At 32.3% G+C, this 15,498-nt stretch overlaps 1 protein-coding gene across 2 annotated transcripts in view; it reads left to right on the top strand.

Annotated features, from left to right (window-relative positions):
- Nucleotides 1-15,498, top strand: part of LOC114326481 (alpha-L-fucosidase) — a 32,522-nt gene that overhangs the window by 3,988 nt on the left and 13,036 nt on the right. Inside the window, exons 1-2 of one of the 2 annotated variants that reach the window (XM_028274875.2) lie at nucleotides 569-838; nucleotides 11,595-11,733. In XM_028274875.2, coding sequence (XP_028130676.2) covers nucleotides 622-838; nucleotides 11,595-11,733 — 356 coding nt within the window. In that variant the 5' untranslated portion in view covers nucleotides 569-621. Of the gene's footprint in view, nucleotides 1-568; nucleotides 839-11,594; nucleotides 11,734-15,498 lie in introns of those variants that run through there. The other variant, XM_028274876.2, reaches the window with a different exon arrangement.

Genomic DNA, 15,498 nt, shown 5'->3' with positions numbered 1-15,498 from the left:
TTACTAAAACTCAGCCTAGGAATCCTAGTAAATAAAATGCAAGCACATTCATCTCACTAAGCAACATAATCTATTTTTCTTTTATTAATAATTTTTGTATTTTATGGAAACTGATATTGTTGTATCTTATGGCAGAATAAATAAATGTTTTGTTTTCAAGCTAATACTTATTTGTTTTTGTTTTGTTCCTATTTAGGCGCATACAATTTATTGTAAGGGGGGGCGCGAGAAGCTTTCTTTCAAAAAAGGGGGCGTGGTACAAAAAAGTTTGGGAACCCCTGCCTTAGATGATCCCTAATGAAGGTGAAACGTACGTGAGGAGTTTATGATCCTCTCTGATCCAATTGAAATATAAGATGTCTCTTATTTTCATTAAATACCTAATATAATACTTAGTTAATTGTAGATATTTATATAAAAACATATCTCTACACCCTATTGCCAAATAAATATCTTTATTTACACAAGGCAGAAAGTTAGCGTACACATTATTTTTGTAATTAAGTAATATTTTTGTTTGTGATTGTATATAATTGCTGATATGCACTATTTATAACTAAGCCATTATTATCAATTGCGTCAGAACCATCAGTTAATAAACTTCATCCGCCGGCAACAGTTATGGTAATACAAAAGTTATTAGTCGGTTTGTTTGCACTCTTTTGTTTGTGTCAAGCCAAATACCAACCGACAGCCAAATACCAACCGACATGGGAAAGTATAGATTCTAGACCATTGCCTTCTTGGTATGATGAAGACAAAATCGGAATCTTTCTCCATTGGGGAGTGTTCTCCGTTCCTAGTGTAAAATCAGAGTGGTTTTGGGCAGATTGGAAAGGTAGGAATTTGTTATCTATACCTATAGAGTACGATATACTTTGTTATATTCATTTTCAATTGGCTTTCCTCATCGGCTTCTTTGCGATTTCTGTTAATAAAATCCACAAGGAAAATAAACTTCCTGTAGCTGGCTGTATAACATAAATCACAAAAAATAGCAGGTTTTTGTAGATATATTTTAAAATACCCTAAATAAGGGTCACATTAAGACAAAACGATTTCGGATTAACCCTCGCAGGACCAACCTTTTAGTAGAAACAGCGAGGACCAAGGAGGTCAATAAATGTCCACACATAAATTAATCAAAAACGTGCTTCTTTATTTAAACTAATTTAAAAATAACACTTTTATATTATTCCTAGACGTTAATTGAATAGTTAAAAGATACGAATTTATAATTTACCCGGAGTCTTTGGCTTCAGTGGAATTGGCATCATCGTAGGATACAGAAATATTTTTGACTTCTTGCTGTGCTTACCGCATACATACTTGCATTTTGACCCGTGTTGAGCTGCCCCCCCCCCCCACTTGCAAAAATTAAAAAACGAATAGTACTGATTTATGAGCTATTTATGAGCTTTCATATTCCGCAAACTAAAAATTTTGAGCTCGTTCCACTGAGCAGGAATTTAATACTTTAGTGGGGGGGCTGAGTCAGCCCCCCCAGGGGGCTTAAAAATAGGAATATTGAATCGGTTTTTGCGACAGAATTACGAGCTATTTATAAGCTCTTGAAATTATATAGTTTCGATTTTTGAGCTCATCCCCTTCACCCCCAAACAACCCTTTAATTGATTTAACTTAAGAGAAAAATGCTGAGAAAACTTAAAATATATCGTATTGCTGATATAATTCCTATAGCGTATATACTCTAAGAATAAACTATTAAATCACGTGCATTTCGATTATTGAGCTACAACCCCTTCGCAAGAAAACTACCCTATCTTCCCGGCTTAAGAGAAAGTTGAACTTAAAATGCATTAAATTAATTATTTAGCGACTACATATCATTTAATAATTTATAAGCTTCCAAATTACGCGCATTTAAATCAGTAACTTGCAATTTATTTTGTATAGTGCAGTCACTGAAAGTAAAAATCAACGATTACCTTCAATTTCGGTGAACCTTCATCGATTTTCACGAAAATTGGTCAGTGGTTAGAGGATACGTCAAGAAACAAAGGTGATATGGTACCACCTTGCGGCGCCTTTACCCTGAGGGTGGATACCGCCCCTTTTCGGGGGTGAAAATTATTTTATAAAAAATAACTGCACAAATCTATAAAAGAACAAATTATAAGCAAAATTTATTATATAAAGGTATTAAAATAAGTCAATACTTTTTAAGTTATTAAAGATCAAAAATTTTAATTATTCGTGAAAAAAATGCATGTTTTGAAGCGGCTTCTCGTAAATCACTGAAAAACTGTAAGTTTTTAGAAAAAAGTTAATAGTAGTTTAATTCGTATAGCTTATATTCTAAGAATAAACTCTTAAATCACGCGCCTTTCGATTATTGATCTACAACCCCTTCGCAAGAAAACCATCCCATATTCCCGGCTTAAGAGAGAGTTGTACTTAAAATAATTTAAATTAATTATTTGGCGACTAGATATCGTTTAATAATTTATGAGCTTGCAAAATATACGCATCTCAATTATTGAATTGCCATTTTCTTTCTATAGTGCAGTCACTGAAGGTAAAAATCAACTATGACCTTCGATTTCGGTAAATCTCCATTCATTTTCACGAAAATTGGTGAGCGGGTTTTGATGCTATCAACTTTTTCTGGAGCTCATTTTTGATAGGTATTTCTAAGTACTTTGACAAGTATTTGGTATCTAAGTGTTATCAAATGCATCTCTTTCCCGTTATTTAAGCTTGAATCCTTAGATTTGAACAGTCGCAGAAAAAAACATACATTTAATTACCAATAACTTGTTTTAAATTAACATTAAAGGGTTTTTCAAGTAAGCAATTTATTATATTTTTTATTAGCTTCAATTTTAGTAATGAACACTTTTTTGTAAAAACTTACAGTTTTTGAGTTATTTATGAAAAATCGCTTTACAGCATGCATTTTCTTTAACAAAAATTAAAATATTTGATCTTTAAGCATCAAAAAGTATTGATTTATTTTAATCACATTATATAACAAATTTTGCTTACAATTTGTCCCTCTCTCGATTTGTGGGGTTATTTTTAATAAAGTAATTTTCACCCCCGAGAAGGAGTGACATATACCCCAGGTTAAAACCCCAAGTTGTTATTGTTAATTCGTGAAAATGAATGGAGATTTACCGAAATCGAAGGTCATAGTTGATTTTTACCTTCAGTGACTGCACTATAGAAAGAAAATGGCAATTCAATAATTGAGATGCGTATATTTTGCAAGCTCATAAATTATTAAACGATTGTAGTCGCCAAATAATTAATTTTAATTATTTTAAGTACCACTCTCTCTTAAGCCGGGAAAATGGAATGGTTTTCTTGCGAAGAGGTTGTAGCTCTATAATCGAAAGATATTCCCATGAGATTTTTTTGCATAATAACATTCGTGAGATATCCCAGAATAAGGTTCAAGAAGTCGCCCACGTGAAAAGTGGCCCAATTTTTTTTTAACAATTTTTTTTTAATCAAATTGCAAGAATTAATATTTTTTGCCCGAACAATTTTTTTTTAAATTTTTTGGACCATTCTGGGCAAAAAAGATCTCTTATAATTTTTCTCTAAAGTTGATCGTTTTCGACTTATAAGCAATTTAAAATTGAAAAAAACGAAAAATGGCGATTTTCAAGGCTTAATAACTCGGTTAAAAGTTATTATTATGGAAGTCAATATATGACTAAATTAAAGTTTAAAGCCCCCCCTAAAAGATCCTGAAGAAATTTTTGTCATTATTTTATTACTAAGCCGTTATTTTTAAGTAATAATAATAAGCAGCATGCACGTGTGCGGCCGCTGTAAATTCTGAGTGCGAGAGAGAAGCCATTCCAGCAGTCCAATAATTGTGCATCTTACTCGCACTCACATTTACAGCGGCGTCAATACGATCTAACAGCTCATTGTTATTAATTAAAAATAACAGGTTAGTAGTAAATTAATGATACAGATTTCTTCAGGATCATGTAGCGGCGACTTTAAACTTTGATTTAGTCACGTTCTGACTTTCATAATAATAATTTTTAACCGAGTTATTAAGTCTTAAAAATGGCCCTTTTCGCGTTTTTCAAATTTTAAATTGCTTATAACTCGAAAAAGATCAACTTTAGAGAAAAATTATAAGAGAGCTTTTTTATCCAGAATGGTCCAAAAAACCTAAAAAAATAGTCCGGGCCAAAAATACTGATTTTTGCAATTTGATTAAAAAAAATTGTTAAAAAAAATTGGCCCACTTTTCACGTGGGCGACTTCTTGAACCTTATTCTGGGATGTCTCACGAATGTGATTATGCAAAAATATCTCATGGGAATATTTTTCCCAACGAACCCGCCGTTTCCGCCTTGTCTATAAGAGTTTATTCTTAGAATATAAGCTATACGAATTAAACTACTATCAACTTTTTTGTAAAAACTTACAGTTTTCCAGTGATTTACGAAAAACCGCTTCATAACATGTATTTTTTTTCACGAATAATTAATTTGATCTTTAATAACATAAAAAGTATTGACTTATTTTATTAACTTTATATAATAAATTTTGCTTTTAATTTGTTTTTTTATTGATTTGTGCAGTTATTTTTAATAAAATAATTTTCACCCCCGAGAAGGGGCGGTATCCTCAGGGTAAAGGCGCAGGGTGGTACCATGTCACCTTTGTTTCTTGACGTATCCTCTAACCACTGACCAATTTTCGTGAAAATCGATGAAGGTTCACCGAAATTGAAGGTAATCGTTGATTTTTACCTTCAGTGACTGCACTATACAAAATAAATTGCAATTTACTGATCTAAATGCGCGTAATTTGGAAGCTTATAAATTATTCAATGATATGTAGTCGCCAAATAATTAGTTTAATGCATTTTAAGTACAACTTTCTCTTAAGCCGGGAAGATAGGGTGGTTTTCTTGCGAAGGGGTTGTAGCTCAATAATCGAAATGCACGTGATTTAATAGTTTATTCTTAGAGTATATACGCTATAGGAATTATATCCGCAATACGATATATTTTAAGTTTTCTCAGCATTTTTCTCTTAAGTTAAATCAATTAAAGGGTTGTTTGGTGGTGAAGGGGATGAGCTCAAAAATCGAAACTATATAATTTCAAGAGCTCATAAATAGCTCGTAATTCTGCCGCAAAAACCGATTCAATATTCCTATTTTTAAGGAAAAAATATTTCTTTAAGAAACGCTTTTCATTAGATACGAGTGACTAAAATTAAAAATATTATAAAAAAATCAACTAAAAAGCAAAAGATAAAAAAATCGAAAAAATCTAACACATTCGTTAAAGAAAAGCGTGGCGTGTCTTCATCGAATAAACGGTTTTCGCCCCACGTTTTTCTTTAACGAATGTGTTAGATTTTTTTATTTTTTTTTTATTTTTTGCTTTTTAGTTGATTTTTTTATAGGTAATATTTTTAATTTTAGTCACTCGTAACTAAAGAAAAGCGTTTCTTAAAAAGATTTTTTTCATATTCTTTTATTTTTTACTTTTTAGTCTTACACTTTTCAAACATTAACATATATCGTCATGTTTATTAAAATATGTATAAAACATATGATGTACTAACATAAAAAGTAGTCGGAATCGGCAAAAAATTTGAAACTTTATTGTTTATTTATGAAGCATAACGTAAACAATTAACGTAAAAAGTGAAATTATGTATAGTTCATATCATTAGCTACAATCCGTAAAAGTTTCAAGTTTTTTACATTGTAAAAAGCAAGAGAATTTAATCATTTTCCATTAAAATCGTTTTTTTTTTATTTAAACAATTAATAAACGTAAAAAAAAATTTTTATTGACTATTCGTGTATTGTTCTCGCGAATGCCTATATCTGCAAATTTTCATTAATTTGCATTGGAGAAAAGGCAGTCAAATTATCGTCCAAAGATTTGACGCAACCTATTGAACTAAATAAAAGCGTTTAATAAAACGCGTTTAAAAATAGCATGCCTGAGCCGTCAAAATGTTTTGGGTAAAAACCCTTTAAATGTGAACAATTATGTTTAAGGATGTTACAGATATGCCTGGATATTACCCAGGGCAACACAGGACTCTTCCCACGTGGTTGGAATTTTTTTGGAGAATTAAAACCTCATATATTGGATTGCAGTTAGCCATTGAAATCCAATATGTGGGGTTTTAATTCTCCAAAAAAATTCCAACCACGTGGGAAGAGTCCTGTGTTGCCCTGGGTAATATCCAGGCATATCTGTAACATCCTTAAACTATTATATTAACATGTAACATAACATAATTGTTCACGTTTAAAGGGTTTTTACCCACAACATTTTGGTGGCTCATGAAAACGCTATTTTTGGCTTTTAGAAACACTGGTGATAGATTTCTTAATCCGAAAATGTTTTGTCTTAATGTGACCCTTATTTAGGGTATTTTAAAATATACCTTTTACAACAAATCTAGTATTTTTTTATTTCTGTTAATATGCTCCAGCACACCTAGTTTTTTTATTTTTGAAACCAGTTTTTTAAAACCTTTTTATATACTTGGCTTGGTTGGTGTCACGGACTCCGCAAATTTTGTAATCCATTTTAACAATAGTTCTAGACTAACTAGGTACTTGAAATTTTCAGGATAGCTAAGAGCTGACTAACAATGCAATATTTAACTGCTATTGTATGGATAAATGGATTCTTTTTTAAATTTCAAACTGTTTTAAAAATGTGATTTTTATGACATTTTATATTAACTATGACATTTGAATTCCATTTTAACGTACGTCAACACGTCGAGGGCCGATAGCTCTGTGGTAGAGCATTAGATCGGAGATCTACTGGTCCTGAGTTCAAATCCTAGCTCTCGCTTACCTTTTTTTTATTTTTTAATGCATATTTAAAACTTAATATACTTAAAATTCATATTTTATAAGTTAATTATTATATTATGCCATTGTAAACAACCGTGGTATTATAAAAAGTACATTTTTATACTAATGTAATTCTTGGAAAATAATCTTGAACTCGGAGGTAAACAACTACACTATGTTATTTCGAGTAACTGTGTTTAACGTGTGTTTGCAATAAAGTTAAGAGCACTTAGGATGTTAATAAAAATCTGATATATCCCATAATTGGTTGAAAAACCATTACCTGCTATTGTATGGATAAATGAATTTTTTTTTAAATTCCAAACTATTTTAAAAATGTGACTAATGCTATGACATTTAAATTCCATTTTAACGTAACATAATACATCGAGTCCTGATAGCTCCAGTTGTAGAACGTTGGGCCGGAGATATACTGGTCCTGAGTTCAAATCCTACCTCTCGCTTACCTTTTTTTTAATTTTTTTAAAATTAAAAGTTAATATACTTAAAATTCATACTTTATAAGTTAATTATTATACATGCCATTTTAAATAACCGTGATATTATAAAAAGTACTTTTTTATACTAGTGTAAGGTTTGGTAAGTATAACACCCTGTATTTTATATCATCGAAAAGTACCATTACCATACTTTAATTTTTATATACCTAACATTGCCTATGTGTAAATGTATTAGTTTTCGAGATATTTTCATTTTTCAGAGCAAAATTATGAATAATTACGGGTCTAAATCTTTCCAAATTTTAAGTAAGCCATGACTGAATTGTCTAAAACTGACAATTTACGATTACTGATTATCAATGTATAATCAAACATAGAGGTATATATTAACATAGACGGAGCCTACCTTCCGCGCTTCCTGACGACAAGATCTCATGGACTGGTTTGCTGCATCTCTTTCTAACACATTGTATCGAAAATCTATGATGACATTCAGTGTGAATATAGGCACTGAAGAGGAGGACAACTGTAGCAGCTTTACTATGCGTAAGAGTGAAACAGCACTAATCCAAATAAAAAAGATAGTGTCGTCACTTGGGTGTACAAAAATACAATAGTTTTGTGTGTGCTCATAAAGTAACGCGTTAGTTAAATTAACAATATCAAAAATACTTATTGTCTAGCGCAGTGGTTTTCAATGTTTTTGAGCCATGTACCACCAAAATTCTTATAATTATTTTTGGTACCACCTAACTGAAGTATCTATGGAGGTAGATAATCTGTTAACTACAAATATGCTGAATTTTGGCTGTGGTTTTGCGTTTTGTGTACCACCGCACCTAATGAAATGTACCACCAGTGGTACATGTACCACAGATTGAGAACCCCTGGCTAGCGGACAGAATATGAAAGAAATTATTTCTTATCAATTTAAAAGAAATATAGTAGGCTATGTTTTTGTTAAATGTCATTATTTGTTTAGTAATTTATTGATGTTCAGTGACAGTTTAGTACTACAATATTTTCGGTATTTGTGAATGTTTTAATTATTGCTTAAATTTAATTTGAAGTAAAAATGGAGTTAAGTGTAAAGAAAAGATTTCAAATACTTATGATGATTGGGAATGGAGACAGATCGCGAACTCAGATGGAAGTGTGCAATTTGTTTAATGATAAATATCCAGAAAGACCTACATCGCGTTCAACAGTCAGTAAGATTGAAAAGAAATTTCGAGAAACTGGTAGGTACGGTTGAAAATGCACGGAAATCAGGTCGTTCCTCTGCAAATTCTGATACAGCATTAGATGTTTTACTTAGTTTTGAAGAAGATGCGCACACTTATGTGCGTAAAGTTAGTCGCGATATCGGTGTTAGCAAAACAACGGTACACAAACTATTAAAGCTTGAAAAATGGCATCCTTATAAAATCAAATTTGTACAGGAATATAACGAAGATGATCCAGATAGAAGAATTCAATTTTGCGAAGCAATGATGGATAACTGCCACCGAGACCCTCTCTTGATACAACACATATGAGGCCACTTTCACGTTAAATGGCGAGGTTAACCGTCAGAATTGTAGATACTGGGCAAAAGAAAACCCCCACTGGATGCGTGAGCATCATACACAATACTCGCAAAAGGTAAATGTATGGGCTGGAATTGTAAGAAATCGAATAATCGGACCCTACTTTATCGAAGGTAATTTAAACGGGGCAACGTACCTTGAGTTTTTAAGGGGGTATCTCGTACCTACTTCACGTAATTTGTTTTCCAGCAGATGTAGATAATCCTGGAGGTTTTGATGAAAGTTTATGGTTTCAACAGGATGGTGCACCTCCACATTATGCTGCAGATGTTAGAAGGTACCTAGATGAAATTTTTCCGAACAGGTGGATTGGTAGACGTGGACCTATTAAATGGCCAGCGAGGTCACCAGATTTCAATCCTTTGGATTATTATATGTGGGGCCATCTGAAGAATGTTGTGTATCAAACGAAACCAGCAAATATTCAAGAATTAAAACAGGGAATTCGGACAGCAATAAACAATATTTCTCAAGACACAATAAACAAGGTTCAACAAGAATTTGTACAAGGTTTGTGTTACTGTCAAATACAGCAAGGGCTGCAGTTCGAACATTTATAAAGTCATGTATTTCATCATATTCTGTATACTAGACAATAAGTATTTTTGATAATATTGTTAATAGGGAACTTGCACATTTTTTTTATTACATAATAATGTTCAGTTTTGTATAAAAATGAGATTTCCAAAATTTCACGCTTCAAAAACTCATAATAACTAAGAAGTACAAATTTAAAGTATTATTTATCTTAAAATATGTCAAACGATCCGTGACGTCACAGAGTTTGACTATGTGGTTCAGTTTACGGTTAAATTTACGTATATTCTTCTTCTTCCTCTTCTTTAGTTTATTGGCCTCCACCTACTTGGGTATTTAACCAGATCGTCGTCGGGGAATAAATGAAAAATATTTATATTCTAATGACATTTATCGTATGTCATTGTAATAAAATATACCAGTTTGTTGAGATTGCAGTTTGATACAGTTTTTGAAGGAAAGGAAAGAAGGTTTACCATTGAAAATAAAACCATTTTGTAAAAGTACAAATTTTCTGTGAATAGTTCAAACGATCAAAAACATTTGCAAAGTCACATATAACTGTATTTTCTACTGATGTTTATAATGTCTAATTTAAACTTATATATACAATTGGTGTAGAATGTAAACATACAACCCTGTGACGTCACGACGCGTTTTGGGGTGGCTGGTATAATTTGAATTTTTAGTCGTCTTTAGGGGCCAAACGAAAGACAAACAAAACTTTTTTATTTTTGATACAGGTTCTAAATTATGTTCTGTTGTGATTTATACAATTTTTTTCGAATTTAAAATTTTATGCAAGTTCCCTATTTAACTAACGCGTTACTTTATGAACACACACAAAACTATTGTATTTTTGTCCACCCTGTATCAATTTGAATCAACATGTGATACATTTTTGGAATCAGCTCAGCTAGAGTAATCCGAAAATTGAGACAAAATGGGGGTATTCCATTTAAAAAAAATTACGGTCACGTCATTACTCGAAAGTAATTACCTGTATATCAACCTGTATATTAGAATGTTATTTTAAAATACGGTAAATTAAAATCAAAAATCGACGTGTTTCAGGATTATTTCTTAAAAGGCTCTGTTTAGCTAAAAAAGAATTTGTTCCATACTTTACGGACATAGTGTATATTCGTTTTAGTGTACAGAAAATAATTGTGTAATTACTATAATAGCCGATAAATATTTATCTTCATTGTATATAAAATGATAAACAATAAGATCAAAGATAAAAATATTTATTTTCTCAGATATCCTCTTGGCATACCTACTTAAAGTACCCACTTTAAATTGTTTTATAATCTGTTTACAACAACTTCCAATGAACTACCGAAGCACCATCTCTTTTAGAACAGAGCAGATATGAGTTTTTGTATTTTTCTGGAAAAATTTTGTTTCTGTCTTTTAGCTACTTAATGATATCTTTCCTGTTTCTTCCAAGAATTATTTGGCACACGTTCAATTTGATGAGAATGATAACCAGCGATATTCATTACTACAACCGAACCTTTTGGTAAAATAGTTCTATCGTCTGCTGAAAATATTCTACATAAACATCACGGTTCATATATTTATGGTAGTCTTCTGTTTTTTAGATTGAAATATTAAAGAGCCACCTTCTGAAATCCCGTTATCACTTCCAAAATGTGTTCATATTAGGCGTTGTTTCTTACCGGAAGTCCGGAAGAAACCTTTAATCCTGCAGATAATCTTTTCAAAAAAACTTGTCATGCAGATTGAACGTTTTTGTCCTGTCAATTTTACCCACTGTGTTACGCTCATTCAGCAAAGTTTCGTCAAAATAAAACATTGGTTAATTTTCTGCACATAGTTTAAAAATGGTTCTCCATTGTACAAATGGTTGGATATGAAGGTATCTCCATATCCAACAAAGAATTTTCTCAGTATCAATAAGAGTTGGTTTTCAATCATGCTTTGCTCACTTGAGCTTTAATTCTCTTGAGTTTCTCATAAATATGTGTGTCTGTCCCATACAGATCTTTATTGTTTACATCCAAAATTTTGGCAAGTGCTGGTATCTCTTATTTAAAATAAAATTCGTGAAAGAGACTACCTTTATCTACTACCAGAAACATCACATGCGTAACTAATATGTTTAAAAACAAAACTTTAGGTATATTATAAAATTATATTTTGTTTTAGCGGGAGATTCAGAGGTTGTGAATTACTTAAAAAATTATTATTCTCCCAACTGGAAGTATCAAAACTTTGCAAAGGACTTTACAGCTGAATTTTATGATCCTAATGAGTGGGCAGAAATTTTCGCTAATTCTGGAGCAAAGTAAGTATAAAACTTGTGACCATCCAACGCATACTTTTACATTAATATTATACCTATTATTATATATTATGCAAACATCTTTCTGGGTACGTTTTTTATTTATTTCTTCTTCGCAATCCAAAATGCCAATATCCAAAATTCTTTTATCTCAAAACTCAAAGAAATAACGAGAATCTTCTCATAAACGGAACCAATGTCGAACTATTAGACCAATATGCATCTTGGAACAATGACCAACTCCACAAATGATTACTTCCAGAAAATTAAAATTAGAAGAGAAAAAAGAAGACCAAATTTTAACAAAATGAAAAGAGTTCTCTGCACAAGTGATTTGAAGTTGGAGCTAAGAGTTAGCTTGACTAGGGCCTACGTTTTCTCGACTTTGTTTTATGGAATGTAATCTTGGACCTTCAATGTGATATCAGTGAAAAAACTTGAATCATTCGGGTTGTGAATGTAAAAAGAATTCTAAAAATATCTTAGGCAGAACACGTCACAGCCAAAGAGGTTCTGAGAAAGATGAGTAAAGAAATGGAAATCTTAAATACAATCAAAAGAAGGAAATTGGAATACTTATCTCGGAATATTTTTTATAGCTTTTTTTATTCGAAATGTCGAATAAAGGCCTCTCCCATTTCTCGCCATTCATCTCTGTTGTGTGTGAGGCGTTTTCACATTGGTCCTGCGACTCTTTTGATGTCATCGCTCCAGCGCATTTGAGGTCTTCCTCTTGGTCTCTTCGCTTCGTACGGTCGCCAGTTTCCAACTTCTTTGCTCCATTTACCACTTTCGAGACGTTCGTTGTGTCCAGCCCATTTCTATTTTAATTTAACCGCTTGTTCCACGGCATCCCTTACTTTTGTTTTGTTTCGGGTTGCTTCGTTTGTTTGCCGATCTATGAGTGAGATACCAAGCATCTGTCGTTCCATGGCTCTTTGAGTTTTTCTAATCTTGTCCATGTTCATTTTTGTGAATGTCCAGGTTTGAGCTCCGTAAGTGAGAACGGGAAGGATACAAGAATCGAACACTTTGATTCGAAGGTATTGTGGTATCTTTTTGTCTTTTAGTATATATGAGAGTTTTCCGAATGCAGCTCATCCCATTCTTACTCGTTTGCTTATTTCGGTAGTTTGGTTTTCTTTGTTTACCTTAATATTCTGACCCAGACATATATATTCTTTTACATGTTCCACTTTTGTTCCTTGGATGGTTATCGTTGGTTGATCATCTTTGTTCAACATTAGCTTAATTTTGCTCAAGTTCATTTTCAGTCCTTTTTTTAAGGATTCTCTATGAAGCTCATCGATCATCACCTTCAGTTCTTTCCAGCTGTCGGCTATTAGTACCACGTCATCTGCATATCTTAGGTGGTTTAAATACTTTCCATTTATCGAGAGTCCCTTTGTTTCCCAATTTAATGATTTAAAGATGTCTTCAAGTGCAGCAGTAAATAGTTTTGGAGATATGGTGCCTCCCTGTCTTACTCCTCGGTTGATTTTGATTGGCCTAGTTTTCATGCCGTTAACCATCGTGACGACCATTTCAGCATGTTTGTATATTATGTATTAATATCCTATATCTAGAATCGATTCTGCTATTGACCAGTGCTTCCTCAATAGCCCATAATTCTATGCTGTCAAAAGCTTTTTCGTAGTCTATAAATGCTAAGCAGATTGGTAAATTGTATTCGTTAACTTTTTCTACTGTCAGATAGAAAAAGAAATTCCTGGGTAAGAAATTTCACAAAAGTTAAAGATGCTACTCGTCAAACAGCTAAACTAAAATGGAAATTCGCCGGTCATACGATTAGACAAAAAGACGAGAGATGGAATAAAATTATTACAGAATGGAGACCATGGACATATAAACGAAAGAGAGAAAGACCACAGATGAGATGGGTAGATTACCTAAAACACCAAGCAGGCTCAAAATGGATGCACATGGCTCAGGATAGAGAAAGATGGAGGAGCGAAGGGGAGGCCTATGTCCAATATTGGATGTCGCAAGGCTAATAGATAGATAGATAGAACTTTTTCTATTAGGATCTTTAGTGTGTGAAGATGGTCGCATGTACTGAAGCCTTTTCTAAAACCGGCTTGTTCTACTGGTTGATATACATCGAACTTTGTTGTCAATCTATTTGTAATTATTTTTGTGAATGTTTTATAAAGTTGTGATAGTAGTGATATTGGACGATAATTTTTCAGATCTGTATTGTCCCTTTTTTGTGTATTAATATTGTGTTAGCAGTATTCCATTCCTTTGGTATGCTTCCTTCAAATAGGCATTTATTAAAAAGTATTTTTAGGTATCTGATAACTTCTTCCCCGCCTTCTTTCAGCATTTCTGCCAGAATTCCATCGTTACCCGGTGCTTTATTTCTTTTCATTTCTTTAAGTGCATTTTATATTTCTGCTTCGCTTATTTCGAGCATTATTTCAGAGTTTACGTTACATATTATCGGACATACTACACGTGGAGAAATACACAACTTGCTTCAACTGATAATGCAGGCAAAAATTCAAGGCAAAAGAAGGATAAAAAATGGTACGGATGTACATCAAATGAACATTCAGAGCAGCCGTCTCAAAAGTCCGAATAGCTATGATGATTGACGACCTTCGTCGTGCAGATGGCACTTGAATAAGAAAAAGATTGTTTTAAACTATACATATGACAATACACTAGATAATACATTTATATCGACAAAATAAAGAACGCTAATAATAATTTTAGAAAATATGAAATATATATAAGCAAAATCATTGGCTAATACTCGTAAAGTGAATGTGAATTTAGTTGGAAATATATAACTAAATTCACATTCACTTTACGAGTATTAGCCAATGATTTTGCTTATTTATTTTTATATTTGTACTCGATTATCCAACATCATTTTATTTAATATATATATATATTGTTGTGATCTTGATTATTGATATGAGATGATAATTTTATATGTCATTTAATTTAATCAATGCATTACTAATAATCTAATTAATTTACCAGATCACATATCAATATGTTTTCAATCTCAGGGCTTTTTATAAAATTAATTACTTACATACGTGGCTTCTAAGTATTTCTTAATGGTTCCTAATCGGGATAGGAAAGAAAAGAGTAAAATAATAACACATATGGGTTACAATTGTAATCAAAATATTGTTTATTTTATTCAAATGGCAATCACTGCTTAATATTTGCTATATCTTATTATTCTTAAACATAACATTTACACATGGGAATCTTATTTTCTTTTGATTTCCAATTGAAAGTTTTTATTAACATTTAACTATTATAATTTATTAGCAACAATTCTATTTAAGTTTGATGAAGCTTTTCTGATATTATTGATTATGTTTCTTCAATTTTAAATGTGGTATTTACTACGAAAAACCCATACATTCATGTCCAAAAAAATGAGACTGACCTTTTTCTGGTGCACTGAGAAAGTCTTCACACAAGACCCGTTTCCTGCTATCCTTGGCTGCAATCAAAACCTCGTCCTGGCTTCCAGTAATGTTCTCCTCTGAAACTAGCTCGTATAGCTCTCGTTTCCTGCTTCTGTCGTGATGCTGTCTTCTACCTTTTTCGAAACTGCAATCAGCTACCGGGAACTCTTGGCTCAAGGAGGTTCTTTTACTCTCAACCTGGCCTACCTCTCGTTCTACGATAGATACTCCACACTCACGGAACTACACAGGCTTTCTCACTCTCCGTACACTACCGTCTACTACTCGACTTCACTTCTCGACAGCTCAAAAC

The sequence above is a fragment of the Diabrotica virgifera genome, chromosome 2 (assembly GCF_917563875.1).
Source record: "Diabrotica virgifera virgifera chromosome 2, PGI_DIABVI_V3a".
Taxonomy (NCBI): domain Eukaryota; kingdom Metazoa; phylum Arthropoda; class Insecta; order Coleoptera; family Chrysomelidae; genus Diabrotica; species Diabrotica virgifera.
Note: the sequence above shows the minus strand (reverse complement) of the source record. Positions and strands in the feature narration are given on the sequence as shown.